General features: G+C 39.6%; 1 protein-coding gene across 1 annotated transcript; it reads right to left on the bottom strand.

Annotated features, from left to right (window-relative positions):
- Positions 1–13,501: 13,501 nt before the first annotated feature.
- Positions 13,502–15,872, bottom strand: LOC147630917 (uncharacterized). Its single transcript, XM_086808982.1, has 6 exons — positions 15,779–15,872; positions 15,531–15,628; positions 15,229–15,343; positions 14,322–14,446; positions 14,103–14,176; positions 13,502–13,577 (listed from the first exon to the last, which is right to left on the bottom strand). The coding sequence occupies exons 1-6, from the start codon at positions 15,870–15,872 to the stop codon at positions 13,502–13,504; spliced, it is 582 nt and encodes a 193-aa protein (XP_086665108.1).
- Between the last annotated feature and the right edge of the window lie 357 nt (positions 15,873–16,229).

Here is a 16,229-nt window from a genome sequence, read left to right as displayed (position 1 = left end):
ACTGTGGAACCCTTTTCTTTTAAGGCTTGACCTCCTCTTTTCACTACCCTCGGTCCTGCTCGAACCACCACGCGCACTACGGTGCTTGATGTCATCGAATATCTGCGCATACTTAATTTCCTCTGCTAAGTCTTTAGGCTATAAGGGCTCTACGTACTCAAGGTAATCATCTTTGAGACCTCTTTTAAAGCCTTGCAATGTCTGGAATGCATCGATCCCCTTTAGCTTGAGTACTATCTCCCTATAGTCTGAGATGTATTGAGTCAGGGATTTGTTCTCCATCGAGCACTTGTCCCATAACTCCCAGCTTCTCTCCGCCTCATTAAAAGGCAAAAACTCTTTTCGAAACATCGTTTCAAACTCCGTCCAAGTGGCAGGACGAGTTGTCAAACTCATCCACCACTTGTACGCTTTGCTGAGATTAATGAGAGGCTAGCCTCTCTACGGGCTGTATCCGGCTAGGCTACTATCACAACGCGTGCAAATCTGACCACTTCGCTAGAAACATATTGACCGAGTCCTTGTTTCTCTCCTTCTCCTCGCCACCAAAACTAGGCGGCTTTAAGTGTTTTAATAACAACGAAGCTGTCGCTATGGACAGCCCCGTAGGCACATCGGCCTGTACTCCTACAACCACTGGCGAGGCTACGCTCACCCATGCCGTAGGAGCTCGGCTACCTCGAGGAGTCGGAGTCCTAGCCGAGGCGGTTGTCAGTGCGTCTAACCGTGTGGGGAGATGCTCTGTAGCATCGTGACTAAGTCAGCCTGGACTTTACCCATATTGTTTAGTTTGGCATTAAGATATTTAAAAAGTCTACTAGAGAGCTCCGTCTCTGTCAGGACGTCGGCAGGGTCCAATAGGTCATAATCATCGTCGTCATACTCCAAGAGGTCCTCCTCGGTCCCCTCGGCGACATCTGTGTTTATGTCCTCTGGCGGCTCATCGACCAAAAAGGGGTCATCTGCTAATGCGGCCACTGCGGGCTCGCTGGGTCCTAAGGCGGGGGTCAATAGACAAGGAGGGCGTTGGCGGATCACGCATGATCGACGAGCGCACTCCGGACCGGACAACGGTCGGGCGTATATGGCCTGACAATTCGGTCGGGGTCAAACCCGCCGCCGTTGGGATTATCCCTCCACTACTACGGGGAGAGAGGTGTTCGATTGATTTTTTATTGTATTTACTTTTTTAAATAAAATAAAATAAAAAATAAAAAATATTAAAAAAATGGCTGATGGCTGTTGGCTTTGGTGGCCGCCTGTGGGTTGGCCGCTGCCTCTGGGCCGGGTAGGTCGCTTGTCGCTGGCTGTTGGCTTTGGTGGCCGCCTGTTGGCTTTGGTGGCCGCCTATGGGTTGGCCGCCGCCTCTGGGCCGGGTAGGTCGCTTGTCGCTGGCCGCCCGTGGTGGTGGCTGGCCGCCGCCTGTGGGTCGGGCAAGCCGCCCGTGGTGGTTGGCTGCCGCCTGTGGGCCAGGCAAGCCGGCCACCCGTCAACGCTTGCTGCCCGTTAGGGTTGGCCGCCGACGGTGGCTGCGCCTAGCGGCCTCGCCTGGCAGCCTCGCCTGGCGGCCTGAACTTAACTTCGCCCCCCTCGCATAGCGGTCGTCTACGTGTGGTCGTCGCCCCCCCTCTGCACAACAGTAGTAGCTGGGTCGTGTTTAGGCTGGCCGCCGCTGCCAGCACCAGGCAGCCACTTATTATTTTTCAAAACCACCCGATGTAATGCTCTACACCAGGCGACCTCTCTTCACAGCCACTTGCTCTACACCAGGCGACTTCTCTCTCACCACCCAAACGAATATGTGTTTTCGCATAGACAAGCTTCAATGCCAAAAGAAAAACAAAAAATGCTTACTGGCAGATCCGCTTTGGTGTGTGCTACTGAGAGAGAGAGAGAGAGAGAGAGAGAGAGAGAGAGAGAGAGAGAGAGAGAGAGAGAGAGAGAGAGAGAGAGAGAGAGAGAGAGAGAGAGAGAGAGAGAGAAATCTTCCTTTCAATTTTGGCCGCCTCCCTCCACACACAATCCATTGTGGAGATAAGGATAAGAGTTTTAGATGGTTGAAAACCATTGACTGGGCTCCGGTCCCCCGATCACACACGAACCTTGACCCAATCGAAACTCACGCTCTGATACCAGTGTTAGATCATCGTAATACCACTACGGGCATTACCACAGGAGGGGACGGCCTCTGGCTCACCACCTAGCCATAGAGGAAGAATGAGGATTGCCCCTCATCCCCCAGGCTATATAGTGTGTGGCCTGCTGTCCACACTAGCCTGGCCGCCCATGGTCCACACTAGCCTGGCCGCCCATGACTCCGCATGGGCATCCTCTCCCACTGAACCTCGGATGGCCACGTCCTTGGCCATCCGGTCTGTCGTCGGTCACCAAACAGGCGTTACAGCCTACGTGACACTAAGGAAGCACCAACTCTTTGCAAAAAAGAGCAAGTGTTCTTTCTCTGTTGACCAGGTGGAATACTTGGGATTCATAGTGTCTAAAGATGGGATTTCTCTTGACCCCACAAAAATCTAAGTAGTCGTAGATTAGTCAGAGCCCAAGACAGTGAAAGAAGTCAGAGGATTCTTAGGATTAACCGGATGATATAGAATCTTTATACCCAGGAATGCTCAGATATACCATCCCCTTTAACTAACCTTCTAAAGAAGAGTACCCTATTTCAATGGATTGATATATGTTACAGTGCCTTTGTTAAGCTGAAGACAGCCTTAGTAACCAACCCTATCCTTAAATTGCTAGATTTTACCAAACCTTTTGAAGTAGTTATTACTGATGCCAGTGGTTTTGCCTTAGGTGGTGCTCTTATGCAGGAAGGTCATGCAGTGGCCTATGAATCTAGAAAGCTTAGAACACATGAAAGAAATTATGTTGTCCATGACTTAGAGTTACTCTCAGTAGTTTATGCTCCTAAAGTTATGGAGGCATTATCTTTTGGGATAGAGATTCACCTTGATGAGGATAGATCATCAAAGTTTGAAGTGGATCTTCACCCACCAAAGGGATCTCAGCATGCATCAAAGAAGATGGATGCAGACCCTGTAGGAATTTGATTTTGAAATTAAGTATCAGCCAGGGAAAAAAAATGTGGTAGTAGATGCGCTTAGTAGAAAATCGTCCTTGCTTGCAATAGTTATTGGGTACAAATTGGGGATGAAGGATGCATGTATTATAATAATCAGCTATGCATTCCCAACGATGAGGGAATAAAGGGAAAGATTTTGAGAGAAGCCCATGATAGCCTGATAGCTGGACATCCAGGGTTCATAAAAACCTACATGTCTGTGAAGAAAAGCTTCTTCTGGCTAGGACTAAAAAAGGATGTACTGAATCATGTGCGGCAATGTTTAATGTGTCAGAGAGTCAAGGCAGAGAGCAAGAATCAGATATGGTCTTCATTCAAGTATGACCCAAAAGAAGTTCCTTATCTTTAGAGAAGTACAAGAACCTCTCTCCCAGATACTGTGGACCATATGCTGTGATAAAGAAAGTAGGAGATTTAGATGATAAACTTCTTCTGCCTCCCCATCTCAAGGTACATAATGTATTCCATGTCACTTTGCATAAGAAGTATGTACCCAGCCCGACTCAAGTGCTTGATGATCAACAATTGATTTCTCCAACTCAAGGCCAGATGGTACTCCAACAACCTGAAGAAATCCTTGACGTTGGGGAGAAGGTTTTCAGGAGGAGTAGAGTCCTGTGAGAGAATTTTTGCTCAAGTGGAAGTTCTTCCCTTTAGAAGACGCCACTTGGGAGAAAGAAGAAGAATTGGTAAAAGATTACCCCCACTTTGCGAGATGAGGACATCTCACATTTTTCAAGTGGGAGAGGATGTAAGATTCCTCCTCAGTCTGAATAATGAATAAGTTTTTACCGACCAATCCCCTATAATCATCCCGTATTTCAAAATGCAAGAAAATATTGTTTTTCCTTATTTTGGCCTAGAAAGAGGAAATGTTCTAGCAAGAGGTAATTCAAAATTGAGATATTTTTGGATATAAAAATTCTCCTAATATCTAAGATATATTTCTTTAAAACATAAGTTCAAGATAAATTCTCCAATATGCATTAAAAATCCATTAAATACGTGTATTAAAGGCCTTAGCCTAAGGGTCCACATTTCAAAAAATTTTGGATTATGGTCCAATTTAAGGTTCCTTTGGGCCAATAGGCTTAATCCAAGTGTTGGGATGAGATAAATCCAAAGAATAAAAGAAAATACCCAAAAATGAGTAAATGCTCACATAAGATGAAGAGTTGATTGAGTACAAGGTTTATTAGTTAAAAATTAAGGTATATTAGTAAAAAAATGAGATATTTAAGAGAAATGATGAATTTTTGACATCTTGGTAAGGAGGGGGAGCCCCATCAAGTACGTGCCTTTTTCTTCATCATTGCTTGGGTTATTTAATTAAAAAAAAAAGTGATATTTTTCTCTCTTCTCTCTCGTGGATCAAACTAGATCAAAAAGGGAGCCAAACTCCTCCAAATCTTGTCCAAATTGAGTCAAACTGAAGCTGGAAAGCTCTAGAACCTAGTTGGACTTGGTTAGTGGCCTCCATCACCTCTATGAATAGACCCTCATTCCTTTGTATTCTCATCTTTTAGCTATATCATGCCAGTATTATCTTAAAATAAGCATATTTTCTATTATCCCTTAATTTTCCTGTTCTCTTGGGGAGCTTGGAGCTTCTCCCTCTCTCCAACAATTCTTGAAGTTTGCTCTTCTCCTCTTGGTGGCCAATTGATTGGTTGGGGGCTTCACTATGCTGATTAAAGAATCAAGCCAAACTGAGATAAGACTAATTTTTATGGTTTTTTCAATTATCTCAATGACTTTCTGCTTCTCAACCCCTCTCAAGCTTGAGAAGCTTTCAAAATGACGGTTTTTATTCAAATCAAGCTTTCCCTAAGATTCTTAATGTTTAAATAGAATTAAGTTAATCTTTATGCTTAATTGTAATGCTTTCCTTAAGTAAATCTCTCTCTTAAATATAGTAGTCATCTTTATGGTTAAAGCTTTAGCAAAAGAATGTTTCTCAATGATAATCTCTTACTTCAAAACTAAACTCTAGGCTTGATAAGATAGAGATTAAGAATTGATATTTCCATGATTTTGTGTTAGTAAAAATAATGGTTATTTCTTTTTAGATTGTTTATGGGTAGATAGATAAGAATTATTTTAACTCATTCTAAATGAGAAAAGGATTACCCTAACAAATTGAGAAAAGAGGAATGTTTAATTTAGCTTAATCAAGGAAAATAATCATAATTATGCTTATAAATTATGATTAAAATTATGATATGTATACATAGTTTAATTTTAAGCTTAAAATTTAAGCTTAAAAGAAGAATTTCTATCATATTTTTATTATAAATTTTTATTCAATTAGAAAAATTGAGAATTATCAGTAATAGTAGCGAAGCTATGGCAATTTTTTTTAAAAAAAAACATATCTTATTTTTATGCATAATACTAAAAGAAGAATTTCTACCATATTCTAGGTTTAGAAATTTTAAGCAAAAAGAATGATTTTTATCATATTCATGAAAGAATGCTTTTTAGTATTTATGCATAATTATTTAATTAAGAGAAAAGAGAAATTTTTGATAAATTTATTTTTATGCATAAGAATTTAAATGTTAAAAGAGCAATTCCCATGACATTTGGGATTCAATCATTTAAATTTTAAAAGAGAAATTTTTGACATATTCCAAAATATGGATATTTAGAGGAATTTTCATGGTATTTAAGTAGAAAAAGGTCTAAATTAATTTTGATGATAAAAGAGGAGTTTTCACCATAATTCCACATAGGAAATTAGGGTATACTAATGTTGATGATTAAATTGGTGGAAAGAATATTTTAAGATATTTATACGTCGATAAATCAATAAATTGATATATACTCAAAGATTGGATTAGTGGAAGAAGAGTATTTTTATAAAATCCCGATATTCTCATACAGAACTATTTCTAAATTCTAATGTGGTTAGGAAGGAAAGAAACTCATAAAGTTAGAATTTTCCTTACGATTATAGAAGTTCCGTTAAATTATCTGAAGAAAATCCTTAGGAATCAAAGTTAGAAGTAAACCAAATAAATTTTGATTAGACCACGATCGTGAGAATGGCAACCAGTAAATTACTTGCCCATCTCTCAAATCTGAATCAAGAAAAAACCTCGTGAGACCAATTCCAAATCTTGACACAAAGAATAGACTACTGTTGAATTAGAAAAGTTTTCCTTTAATATAAATCGTCAAGAATCAAGTTGGAAATTCAGCCAAATGATGGGTAGATTACCGTGATGTGAGATCAATGATTCTCATTAAGAAAATCTAGATTGTGGGAAAAAGGGTTTTGTGGAAGCAAACTCAAACCGGGAATTCCACTTGCATAGAATCTCTGTTTTTAAAGGATTGTTTTACGCCAGAATGCTGGAGGAAGCATTTGGCTTGTGATTTAAAACTAAGGAGAGATTCGTTGTAACAGCTGGCGTGGAGTCGTCAAAGGATGTCGTTCGTGGCAAAGCAAACCTGCCGAGGTCTTGATAGCCTCGGTATGGTTAAAATGGTGCGTTTCTGATACGATGGGCGAGGACCGACGAAGTGGTCCCTGAGTAAAGTGATAGGACACCTAAGTAGGATCCTAGAGAGTTCTGACCAGGTGATGCACGAGCTCGCGGTTGCTAGGACACCCATGCGTATGTCAAGGAAGATTCAAATGAACTGGAAGGAAATTATTTTTGTAAACTGGATTTTGATATCGGATCTTGTTGGTTGACCAGTTGGTCTACGGAGAGTCCTGATGATAATTTTTGTAAAACAATGGACTGGATATTTTGGAGGATTATGATCAGTAATACTATAGTTTCATTGAAAGATTTTTTTCAAAGACAGCTGAATCTATTAAAAAGGCAATTTCATATTGGGTGTGCAAGTGGTGTGTCTACCTTGATGGTTTTTAACGTGAATTTTGACACTTTTGGGGTTCTTTTACATGTTCATTTTTTGCTAAAAAAGACGTCAAAAAGGCATGTCGGTAATAGTGATCACATAGTATAAGATTAGGTATCCTTAGGCTTATGCAAGTAAGCTCATGTTCCATCTCATAGGTTTCATGCCATGTCTACATGTTTCTTTTAACCTAAGGTTAACGGGAACCACCAAAAACATCTTGTCAAGACCTTGTACACAATGAATAATGGAGAAGTCATAATCAACAAACGAGATTAGAAGGCATATCTAACTTGTGGAAGAGCTAAGAAAAGGGCTTGGATGTTTGCAGTTAAAAAGGAATGGCCATGGACATCAAGAACTATCAATTGGTCACCTACACCATGCAATGTCTACCCAAAGCATGATTATAGATGTGTGTAGCATGTGCTAATCTTGCATTTGCACTTTATGTTATACTCAATGGGGATGGCATGGGTTGTACAAAGGCAATCATCCTATGCACTTCATGGGAGATCTCTAGTTATATCTCATTAGTTCACTTTTTTAGTGTTTGGCACCCCAGTATAATATTAGGTATCCTTAGGCTTATGCAAGTAAGCTCATGTTCCATCTCATAGGTTTCATGCCATGTCTACATGTTTCTTTTAACCTAAGGTTAACGGGAGCCACCAAAAACATCTTGTCAAGACCTTGTACACAATGAATAATGGAGAAGTCATAATCAACAAACGAGATTAGAAGACATATCTAGCTTGTGGAAGAGCTAAGAAAAGGGCTTGGATGTTTGCAGTTAAAAAGGGATGGCCCACGGACATCAAGAACTATCAATTGGTCGCCTACACCATGCAATGTCTACCCAAAGCATGATTTTAGATGTGTGTAGCATGTGCTAATCTTGCATTTGCACTATTTGTTATACTCAATGGGGATGGCATGGGTTGTACAAAGGCAATCATCCTATGCACTTCATGGGAGATCTCTAGTTAATTCTCATTAGTTCACTTTTTTAGTGTTTGGAACCCAACTAAAGTCAATGTAAATTCCCGTGTCCATTACGTGGCATGTATATAAGTGACTTTAACTAATGAGAAAGGGACATTCCCTTGTCTACTATTTGAAAGTGTGCTCTTGTTGCTTCTCCTCTAGCTCTCTACCATATCCTCTTGTCCTCTTGCTAGTGCTTGTGTGAGAGTGAGTGTGTCTGAGAGTCTTTTCCTCTTGCCCTCTTGATCTTGCCAAGTCTTGCTAGTGAGAGAGAGAGTGAACTATTGTCTTGCATAGTGGAGCATGGTCTTGCGTAACAACGAGGAGTGCTAAACTCTACATAGATAACTTTTGCGGTGTGAAAGCGGGAGGTGGGTCTTCTCAAGTTCTAGTGTGCATTCGTTTGGTTTCCTCTTCCATGAGATGGCAGATAAGCTACGAAGTTCCCCATGACACACAAAACGTGAGTAATCTTCACATGGCTAGCTTCTTGTTGTTAGTGAGTGTTGTGTATTTGGGTTTTCCTTTGGCACCGCTAGAGCAAGAAGCATGGTGGTTTACGTTAACACTTGTTTTGACTCATGTGTAGATCTTGTTTTTTATTGGCCACGTTGTGACAAACCCGTGAGAGCCTTAATGATATGTATGCTTCTTAAACTTTTTGAAGTTTGACATTTTTTTCGACTACCATATTGAGTTGATAGAATCTCGAAGAAGGAACTTCTTTGGTCCAAAAAAGAGTAGAATCTCCTAGAAGGAATTTATTTGAGAGAAACAAATTCACTATTGAATCCAAAAATAATAAATGTTTTTTTCTTACAAACTAGTGTTAAACATTTTACAGAAAGCTTATGTTTGATAATCACCTTTCCTCAACTTAATAGCCAAACACTTCCCGAATTAGCTTAACTTTTTACATCTTGTATCATCTTGCAACTCCTAAATTGGTGCAAATAAATAATATCAAAACACTTCTTGAATTAGCTCATCTTACCTAAATTGGAGAAGAGTGACTCTTATATATATTGCACTAAGCCACATCTCTCACAACCCATTTGTATTGGCACCCCCAAAATGTTTGGTGTCATGCCTCCAATACAGGTAGGAGGCATAGTGAGAAGGGTAGCTAAGGGCCACAAGATGTGAAGTCAATATGAAGGGTAGCCAATTAGGGCCACTAGATGTGAAGTCTATATGAAGGGTAGCCAAGCCATATGAAGGCTAGGGCAGCCAGAACCATTGGGAAATAGCCTGCATCGATGCATGGTGCTTCATAGTGGTTTTGGCGATAGCCTTCATATGGCTTAGGTTTCGATTTCCCCTTGGCCTACACATGGCCTACACATGGCTTGTCTAGCCTTTGTTTTGGACTTTCCCATCAAACTAATCATACACCCTAGAGTACCATGACCTGCATAGTGATAAAAATACATGCAAAAAACTGGCACGCTTTTTTTGAATTGAATAAAAATATACTCTCCAAATAGATAGTGAGTATAGCCTTTGTTTTGGGCTTTCCCATCAAACCAATCATCCAACCCAGAGTACCACGACCTGCATAGTGATAAAAATACATGCAAAAAACTGGCAGGCTCTTTTTGAATTGAGTAAAAATATACTCCCCAAATAGATACTGAGTACACCCAACAACCATGCAGTTAATCAGTCTAATTAGTCCTTCAACATTGTGGATACATATGGCACTATTCTTTTCAAATGGTTATGGCCTTGGCCTTGATATGGTTAGCCTATTATTGGATATAGACATTAACTCTATGTACAATTCTTGCACATAGAAACCCTCCACATAAAAACCCTCATCATCAAGGAACTACCTTAAAAGAGTTGCTAAAACAATATTCTTGCTTAGGAATTTTCCATGTATATCTATGTGCATGTATCTTCTACCTCAAACAATGTATTGGTGCAAGTGTATGTGCATGTCTATATCCACGGTAGCAAAGCCAAGTGTAGTCCAAGGCCACACCATTGGGAAGCAGCCCACGTCAATGTGGGCTTCTTCCCATTATGAACTTGGCCTACATGTTTCTTTTAACCTAAGGTTAATGGGAATCACCAAAAGCATCTTGTCAAGGCCTTGTACACAATGAATAATGGAGAAGTCATCATCAACAAACAACGAGATTAGAAGACATATCTAGCTTATGGAAGAGCTAAGAAAAGGGCTTGGATGTTTGCAGTTAAAAAGGGATGGCCACCACGGACATAAAGAACTATCAATTGGTCGCCTAAACCATGCAATGTCTACCCAAAGCTTGATTCTAGATGTGTGTAGCATACGCTAATCTTGCATTTGCACTTTATGTTATACTCAATGGGGATGGCATGGGTTGTAAAAAGGAAATCATCCTATGCACTTCATGGGAGATCTCTAGTTAATTCCCATTAGTTCACTTTTTTAGTGTTTGGCACCCAACTAAAGTCAATGTAAATGCCCGTGGCCATTAAGTGGCATGTATATAAGTGACTTTTAGTAATGAGTAAGGGACATTCCCTTGTCTACTGATTGAAAGTGTGCTCTTGCTCCTTCTCCTCTAGCTCTTTACCATATCCTCTTGTCCTCTTGGTAGTGCTTGTGTGAGAGTGAGTGTGTGTGAGAGTCTTTTCCTCTTGCCCTCTTGATCTTGCCAAGTCTTGCTAGTGAGAGAGTGAGAGTGAACTATTATCTTACATAGTGGAGCATGGTCTTGTGTAACAACGAGGAGTGCTAAACTCTACATAGACAACTCTTGCAGTGTGAAAGTGGGAGCATTAGGAACTCAATGGAGTCTTTTTGGGCCCTTTAATTTGCCATGAGGTTATGGAAACATTTAACTTTTTGACAAATAGGAGCCCGCCATGTAAGCAAAAACCAATGGTTTGTAAGACAGGTGTAAGAGTGGTCAAAGGGTGCACTTTTTCCCCCAAAAGGGGAGGGGGCAATTTTACAATTTTCGGACCTCCATAACTTCTACATACAAGCTCCGATTTGAGCGGAGATTACAGATCCGTGATCTACGCATCAAGAGCTTTCCATAGATATGTTACATGATATGGTTTTATCCGCTAGATTTTAAATTCCATTTTCCCCCCAAAATTCAAATTCGAATAAAGTAGCCGTTTTGAAGCTTCTAATTAGAAAACGTTTCTTCTTAAGAGAAAAGGTTTGACTCCCTTAAACTGCCAAATAAAAGGGCCCAAGAAGACTCCATTGAGTTCCTAATGGGTGGGTCTTCTCAAGTGCTAGCATGAATTCGTTTGGTTTCCTCTTCCCTGAGATGGCGGATAAGCTATGAAGTTCCCCATGACACACAAAAGGTGAGTACTCTTCATGTGGCTGCATGGTAGTTTACGTTATCACTTGTTTTGACTCATGTGTAGGGCTTGTTTTTATTGGCCATGTTGTGAAAGTCCCGTGAGAGCCTCAATGATACGTATGCGTCTTAAACTTTTTAAAGTTTGAAATTTTTTTCAACTACCATATTGAGTTGATAGAATCTCGAAGAAGGAACCTATTTGATCGAAAAAAGAGTAGAATCTCCTAGAAGGAATTTATTTGAGAGAAACGAATTCACTATTGAATCCAAAAACAACAAATGATTTTTTTTCTTACAAACTAGTGTTAAACATTTTATAGAAGCTTATGTTTGATAATCACCTTTCCTCAACTTAATAGCAAAACACTTCCTGAATTAGCTCAACTTTTTACATCTTGCAACTCCTAAATTGGTGCAGATAAATAATAGCAAAACACTTCTTGAATTAGCTCATCTTTCTTTATCTTTTATCATTTAACTGTTAGATGCCCAACTAAAGTGAGTGTGAATGCCCGTGGTGAGTAAGTGACATGTATATAAGTGGCTTTAACTAATGAGAAAAGGGACATTCCCTTGAGTGTTGATTGAAAGTGTGCTCCTGCTCCTTGTTCTCTAGCTTTCTACCCTATCGTCTTGTCCTCTTGGTAGTGCTTGTGTGAGAGTTTTTTCCTCTTGCTCTCGGTCTTGCCATGTCTTGCTAGTGAGAGAGTGAGAGTGAACTATTGTCTTGCACAATGGAGCAAGGTCTTGCAACAATGGGGAGTGCTAAGTGCTACAAAGACAACTTTTACGATGTGACAGTGAGAGGTTGGTCTTCTCAATTGCTAGCGTGCATTCGTGTGGTTACCTCTTCCATGAGATGGTGGATAAGCTACGAAGTTCCCCACGACACACAAAAGGAGAGTACTCTTCATATGGCTAGCTTCTTGTTAGGAGTGTTGTGTATTTGGGTTTTCCATTAACACCACTACCAGCAGCAGAGCATGCTAGTTTGTGTTAACAATTTTTTTTTACTGATGTGTAGGGCTTGTTTTTAATGGCCACATGGGATCCGAGAGAGCCTCAATGATATGTATGCTTCTTAAACTTTTTGAAGTTTGAGATTTTTTTTGACTATCATATTGAGTTCATAGAATCTCAAAAAAGGAGCTTATTTGATCTAAAAAAGAGTAAGATCTCCTAGAAGGAATTTATTTGAGAGAAAAAAACTCACTATTGAATCCACAAACAACAAATGAATTTTTTTCCTTACAAACTAGTGTTAACATTTTATAGAAATCTTATGTTTGATAATCACCTTTCCTCAACTTAATAGCAAAACACTTCCTGAATTAGCTCAACTTTTTACATCTTGTATCACATTGCAACTCCTAAATTGGTGCAAATAAATAATAGCGAAACACTTCTTGAATTAGCTCATCTTTCTTTATCTTTTATCATTTGGCAACCTCTAAATTTGTAAAAATAAATAAATGACCTTTGTTATGCACAAAACAAACTTTTTCGAATGGCATACATAACTTAAGTTGTCTCAAAACATCAGGTAATAATAAATGTACAAATTTCTTGGCCTACTTGTGTTTATTTGTATGTAATTATTATAATTTCTAACCAAGAATACCTTCAAACTCAAAATATGATAAGATTTTTTTAAATATCCTAGCTAAGCCAAATGAACACACACAAAGAAAACTCATCAAAGATTGCCTATTCATTATGGGATGTAGAACACCATTGTTAGAATGTCTATTCTTTAAAGAAATTGTAAGTTATCTTATAATCAACTCTGGATTTCCATTTTCTATTGAGAATGGCAGGATTAGGAGATGAGATGACTATAAGGAAAACTTTTATTCACAACAAAAAAAGAAATACATACAACAAAAAAAAGAAGAGTGTAGATAGAACAATGATTTTTTAAAACATAAAAACCACAAGAAGGATGGTTGAAGAGCATCTACCGTGAACCATTTTTCAACTCTATAAAAGCGTCTTTCTTTTCCAAACAAACCGAATTCTATACCACATTCATGAATCAAAAAAGAGGCCATCCAAAAAATGGGCAAGATTCTCTATCTTCATACTACAAGAACAGAAGCCAACTATATTGTTCCTCCTCCTCTCTTAATTAACTCCATCAAAGAAATCAGAAGCTAGCTTCTGATACAAAATGTATTGTCTATGAATTCATGCTTGTAGCGTGCTTAATGATCTCTTATCACATTGCTAGTGTCGAGTTTATCGACCTAAACATTGCACTAGGATTGCTCAACACATTGGCCACATACTCTTTCCTGTAAATTCAACCAAAAGCCTGTTAATAGTTAGAGACATTGCAACACCGTCAACAACAGATTATGATGATGCAAAACCAACAATTCACTATATACATGCGTATACGAAAGATAAATTCTTTGTGAAGGAAAACCAAATTATGAAAATATTTAAAGTAGATATATCATGATAATGCAAGACTACCTACTCATGGGTGTGGATTGTCTTGTCTTTGTAAAGACATGTTATTGAAAAAAAAAAGAGAGGAATACTAGCTGGAGATAAGTCTCACTTAATCTAAAAATGTTTTTTTTTTCCAAATAGAGGAAGGAATGAATACTAGTTATTGGAGATAAGTTTCACTTCATCTAAAGTCTGTGTGAAAAGTTCAAGGAGGTGACTGATAGTAACAAGAAGAATACAGACAGATTATAACAAGCTCCTGAACCGATTAGAGTGTTACCAAGACATTCGCTTCATAGTACATAAAAATGATAGCCTATCACTCCTCCTACAAAGAGAGAAAGAGAGGATGATAAATTTACCTCGACTCTATCTCATCTCCATCAGGTTTAAGAAGATCGATCCTCGTGGGAACCTCTGTGTATAGAAGAACTGCCTGCGTTGGTAAGGTAATTGGTAGATTAAGAATAATGAAACCGAAATAATAGTGAGGGAATATGATCAAGGAGTGTGTGCAAAGATCAAGGATTGGTTGATCCTAGTATTTACGCGCCGCGAGTCAAAAAGATAATCATATGTACCTTAATGTAGTCTTCGGTGTCGAGCGTGAATCGATGGTACATTCCTGGCGGCAAGGTAATCATATCTCCCTTTTTGACAGTAAACCTTATCCAGCTGTTTTCGTAATCTCTTATGTCCCAATAACCTACGTAGAAAGGCTAGATATGATTAGCATTAGCTTAGCTGCACTTCGTAGTTATAAGTGCAATGCTACACATACCAGGTTATATATATATATATATATATATATAACATTACACAAAAAAAAGCCTAGGTTTGTAGTTTGCATATTGAAGCCTAATTTGAATATCTGCTCGACGATGGTGCCGATGCTTCGCTACCCTCCTCCTCGCGTTTTCTTGCTTTCAAGTCTTCTTTCCGGAACATCATCATGCCCAAATTTGTTTCGCCCAAATCCTCGCACACGCACACTTCGTCTTCTCATGCTAATGCTGCTCGGTGTTGCGTTGCGCATGAGAGAGCAAGACGGCGACCCTACCTTCGTAGCTCTACCCTTGTAGCATATCGTTCCCTTTCCAAGACTTTGGAGGAGGAGGAGGAGCAAGCTATCAGCAAGTCATGCAATGTTGAAATACATTTTCGCTGCCTGAGGTGTGAGTGCAGAGTCACCACAAATCATACGTTGATGGGATGTGTGACCACACCACCATGATCATGACATAGGTAGGCGCTGGTGGTAGATAAAGTTCCGTGAGTTGCCCACTGCAGCACAGCACAGTGGAGGAGGGCGACGTATATATGCAAGAAGATGAACGTCGTTGACAGCTACTTGACCGGAATTTGGGTTGCTTGGGAGCCAATAGGGTTGACGTTGGTCGGCGCGTCGTACATGTAAGAAGGTAATTCATAATTATGCAATATCATCGAGGATTTTCATGACCAAATAAAGTGACTGATTTAATTTACCACGGCCTTCAAGGATAAGTCGGCTTTCTTCATAGGGATGCAGATGTTCCTGAAAGAAGTGTTCAGTCTTCTGCTCAAAGTTGTCCATAACGCCAGGTGCTACAGTTATCGTCTCCTGCATCATGGTAGTAATTACAAACCAAAATCATATCACATATGCATGCATGCAGTAGTAGTAGTAGTAGTCGTCACCTTCATTTGCATTAGTAAGCTGCACTAGTACTGCGTTTTTATAATGCCATATCATAGGAATCAAATACCAAACGATTAATTATTGCTAGCTGCAATAACAAGCTGATTACCCAATAAACGTAGCCATGGTCGCCTTTTACTCTCTCGAGCGTAGGGTCTCTCTCCCAGTTGCAGTCAACATCTATTTTCCAATGTAAGACGCCGAGTTCTACACGAAAATTAAATTAACAAAGAGTAAAACCTCCCTTAGGCCTTGAGCATCATGACGCAATCTTTAACGCAGCAAACAAGCTGACTGTTAAGCTTACTGTGCGTTGAGTTGATAACGAAAAGAGTTAAACTTGACGAAACATGTCACCTTTCAAGTGTTCCTCTGATACTGGGCGATTGGGCACGTATTTGTGAGGAAGCCTGCGGTCATCATCTGCGGGATTGTACACCCAAGCCTCCATAGCTTCTTCTAATTAGCTATCCTGCGAGAAAGCAAGCTGCCTAAGGACGTTAGTCTTGTGATACCAGGAAGCTAAGCTGGTGCAAAAACCTCAGTATGAAAAGGTAACCCCCCAAAAAAAAACTACAAGTAATTGATGAAAAAAGCAACGCCATGTACACAGACAAGGAATTAAACGCGTCGCCGCTCATAAGAAACGCAATGTTGTCTTGCGCCTGCTCCCCACAAAACTCTTATATAGAGAGGTGTGAGCCATATTATATTAATTTCTTTCATTTTGTGAGAACGATGCGCTCTAGTGTGACGAAGGCCGCAAGTGTGAGCATAATTTCATTTTGTGTGAAATATAAACAATAAA

The sequence above is a fragment of the Cibotium barometz genome, chromosome 15 (genome assembly GCF_041138505.1).
Source record: "Cibotium barometz isolate CiBa-2024 chromosome 15, ASM4113850v1, whole genome shotgun sequence".
In the NCBI taxonomy this organism is placed as follows: domain Eukaryota; kingdom Viridiplantae; phylum Streptophyta; class Polypodiopsida; order Cyatheales; family Cibotiaceae; genus Cibotium; species Cibotium barometz.
Note: the sequence above shows the minus strand (reverse complement) of the source record. Positions and strands in the feature narration are given on the sequence as shown.

Bases quoted from the DNA above. Each gene is read 5' to 3' on its own strand.
- LOC147630917 (XM_086808982.1), bottom strand. From the start codon at position 15,872: ATGGAGGCTTGGGTGTACAATCCCGCAGATGATGACCGCAGGCTTCCT. The intron at 14,447-15,228 runs GTAAATTAAATC...CTTTCTACGTAG, and splicing joins ACTTATCCTTGAAGGCCGTG to GTTATTGGGACATAAGAGAT. The intron at 13,578-14,102 runs GTAAATTTATCA...TTGAATTTACAG, and splicing joins GGAGATGAGATAGAGTCGAG to GAAAGAGTATGTGGCCAATG.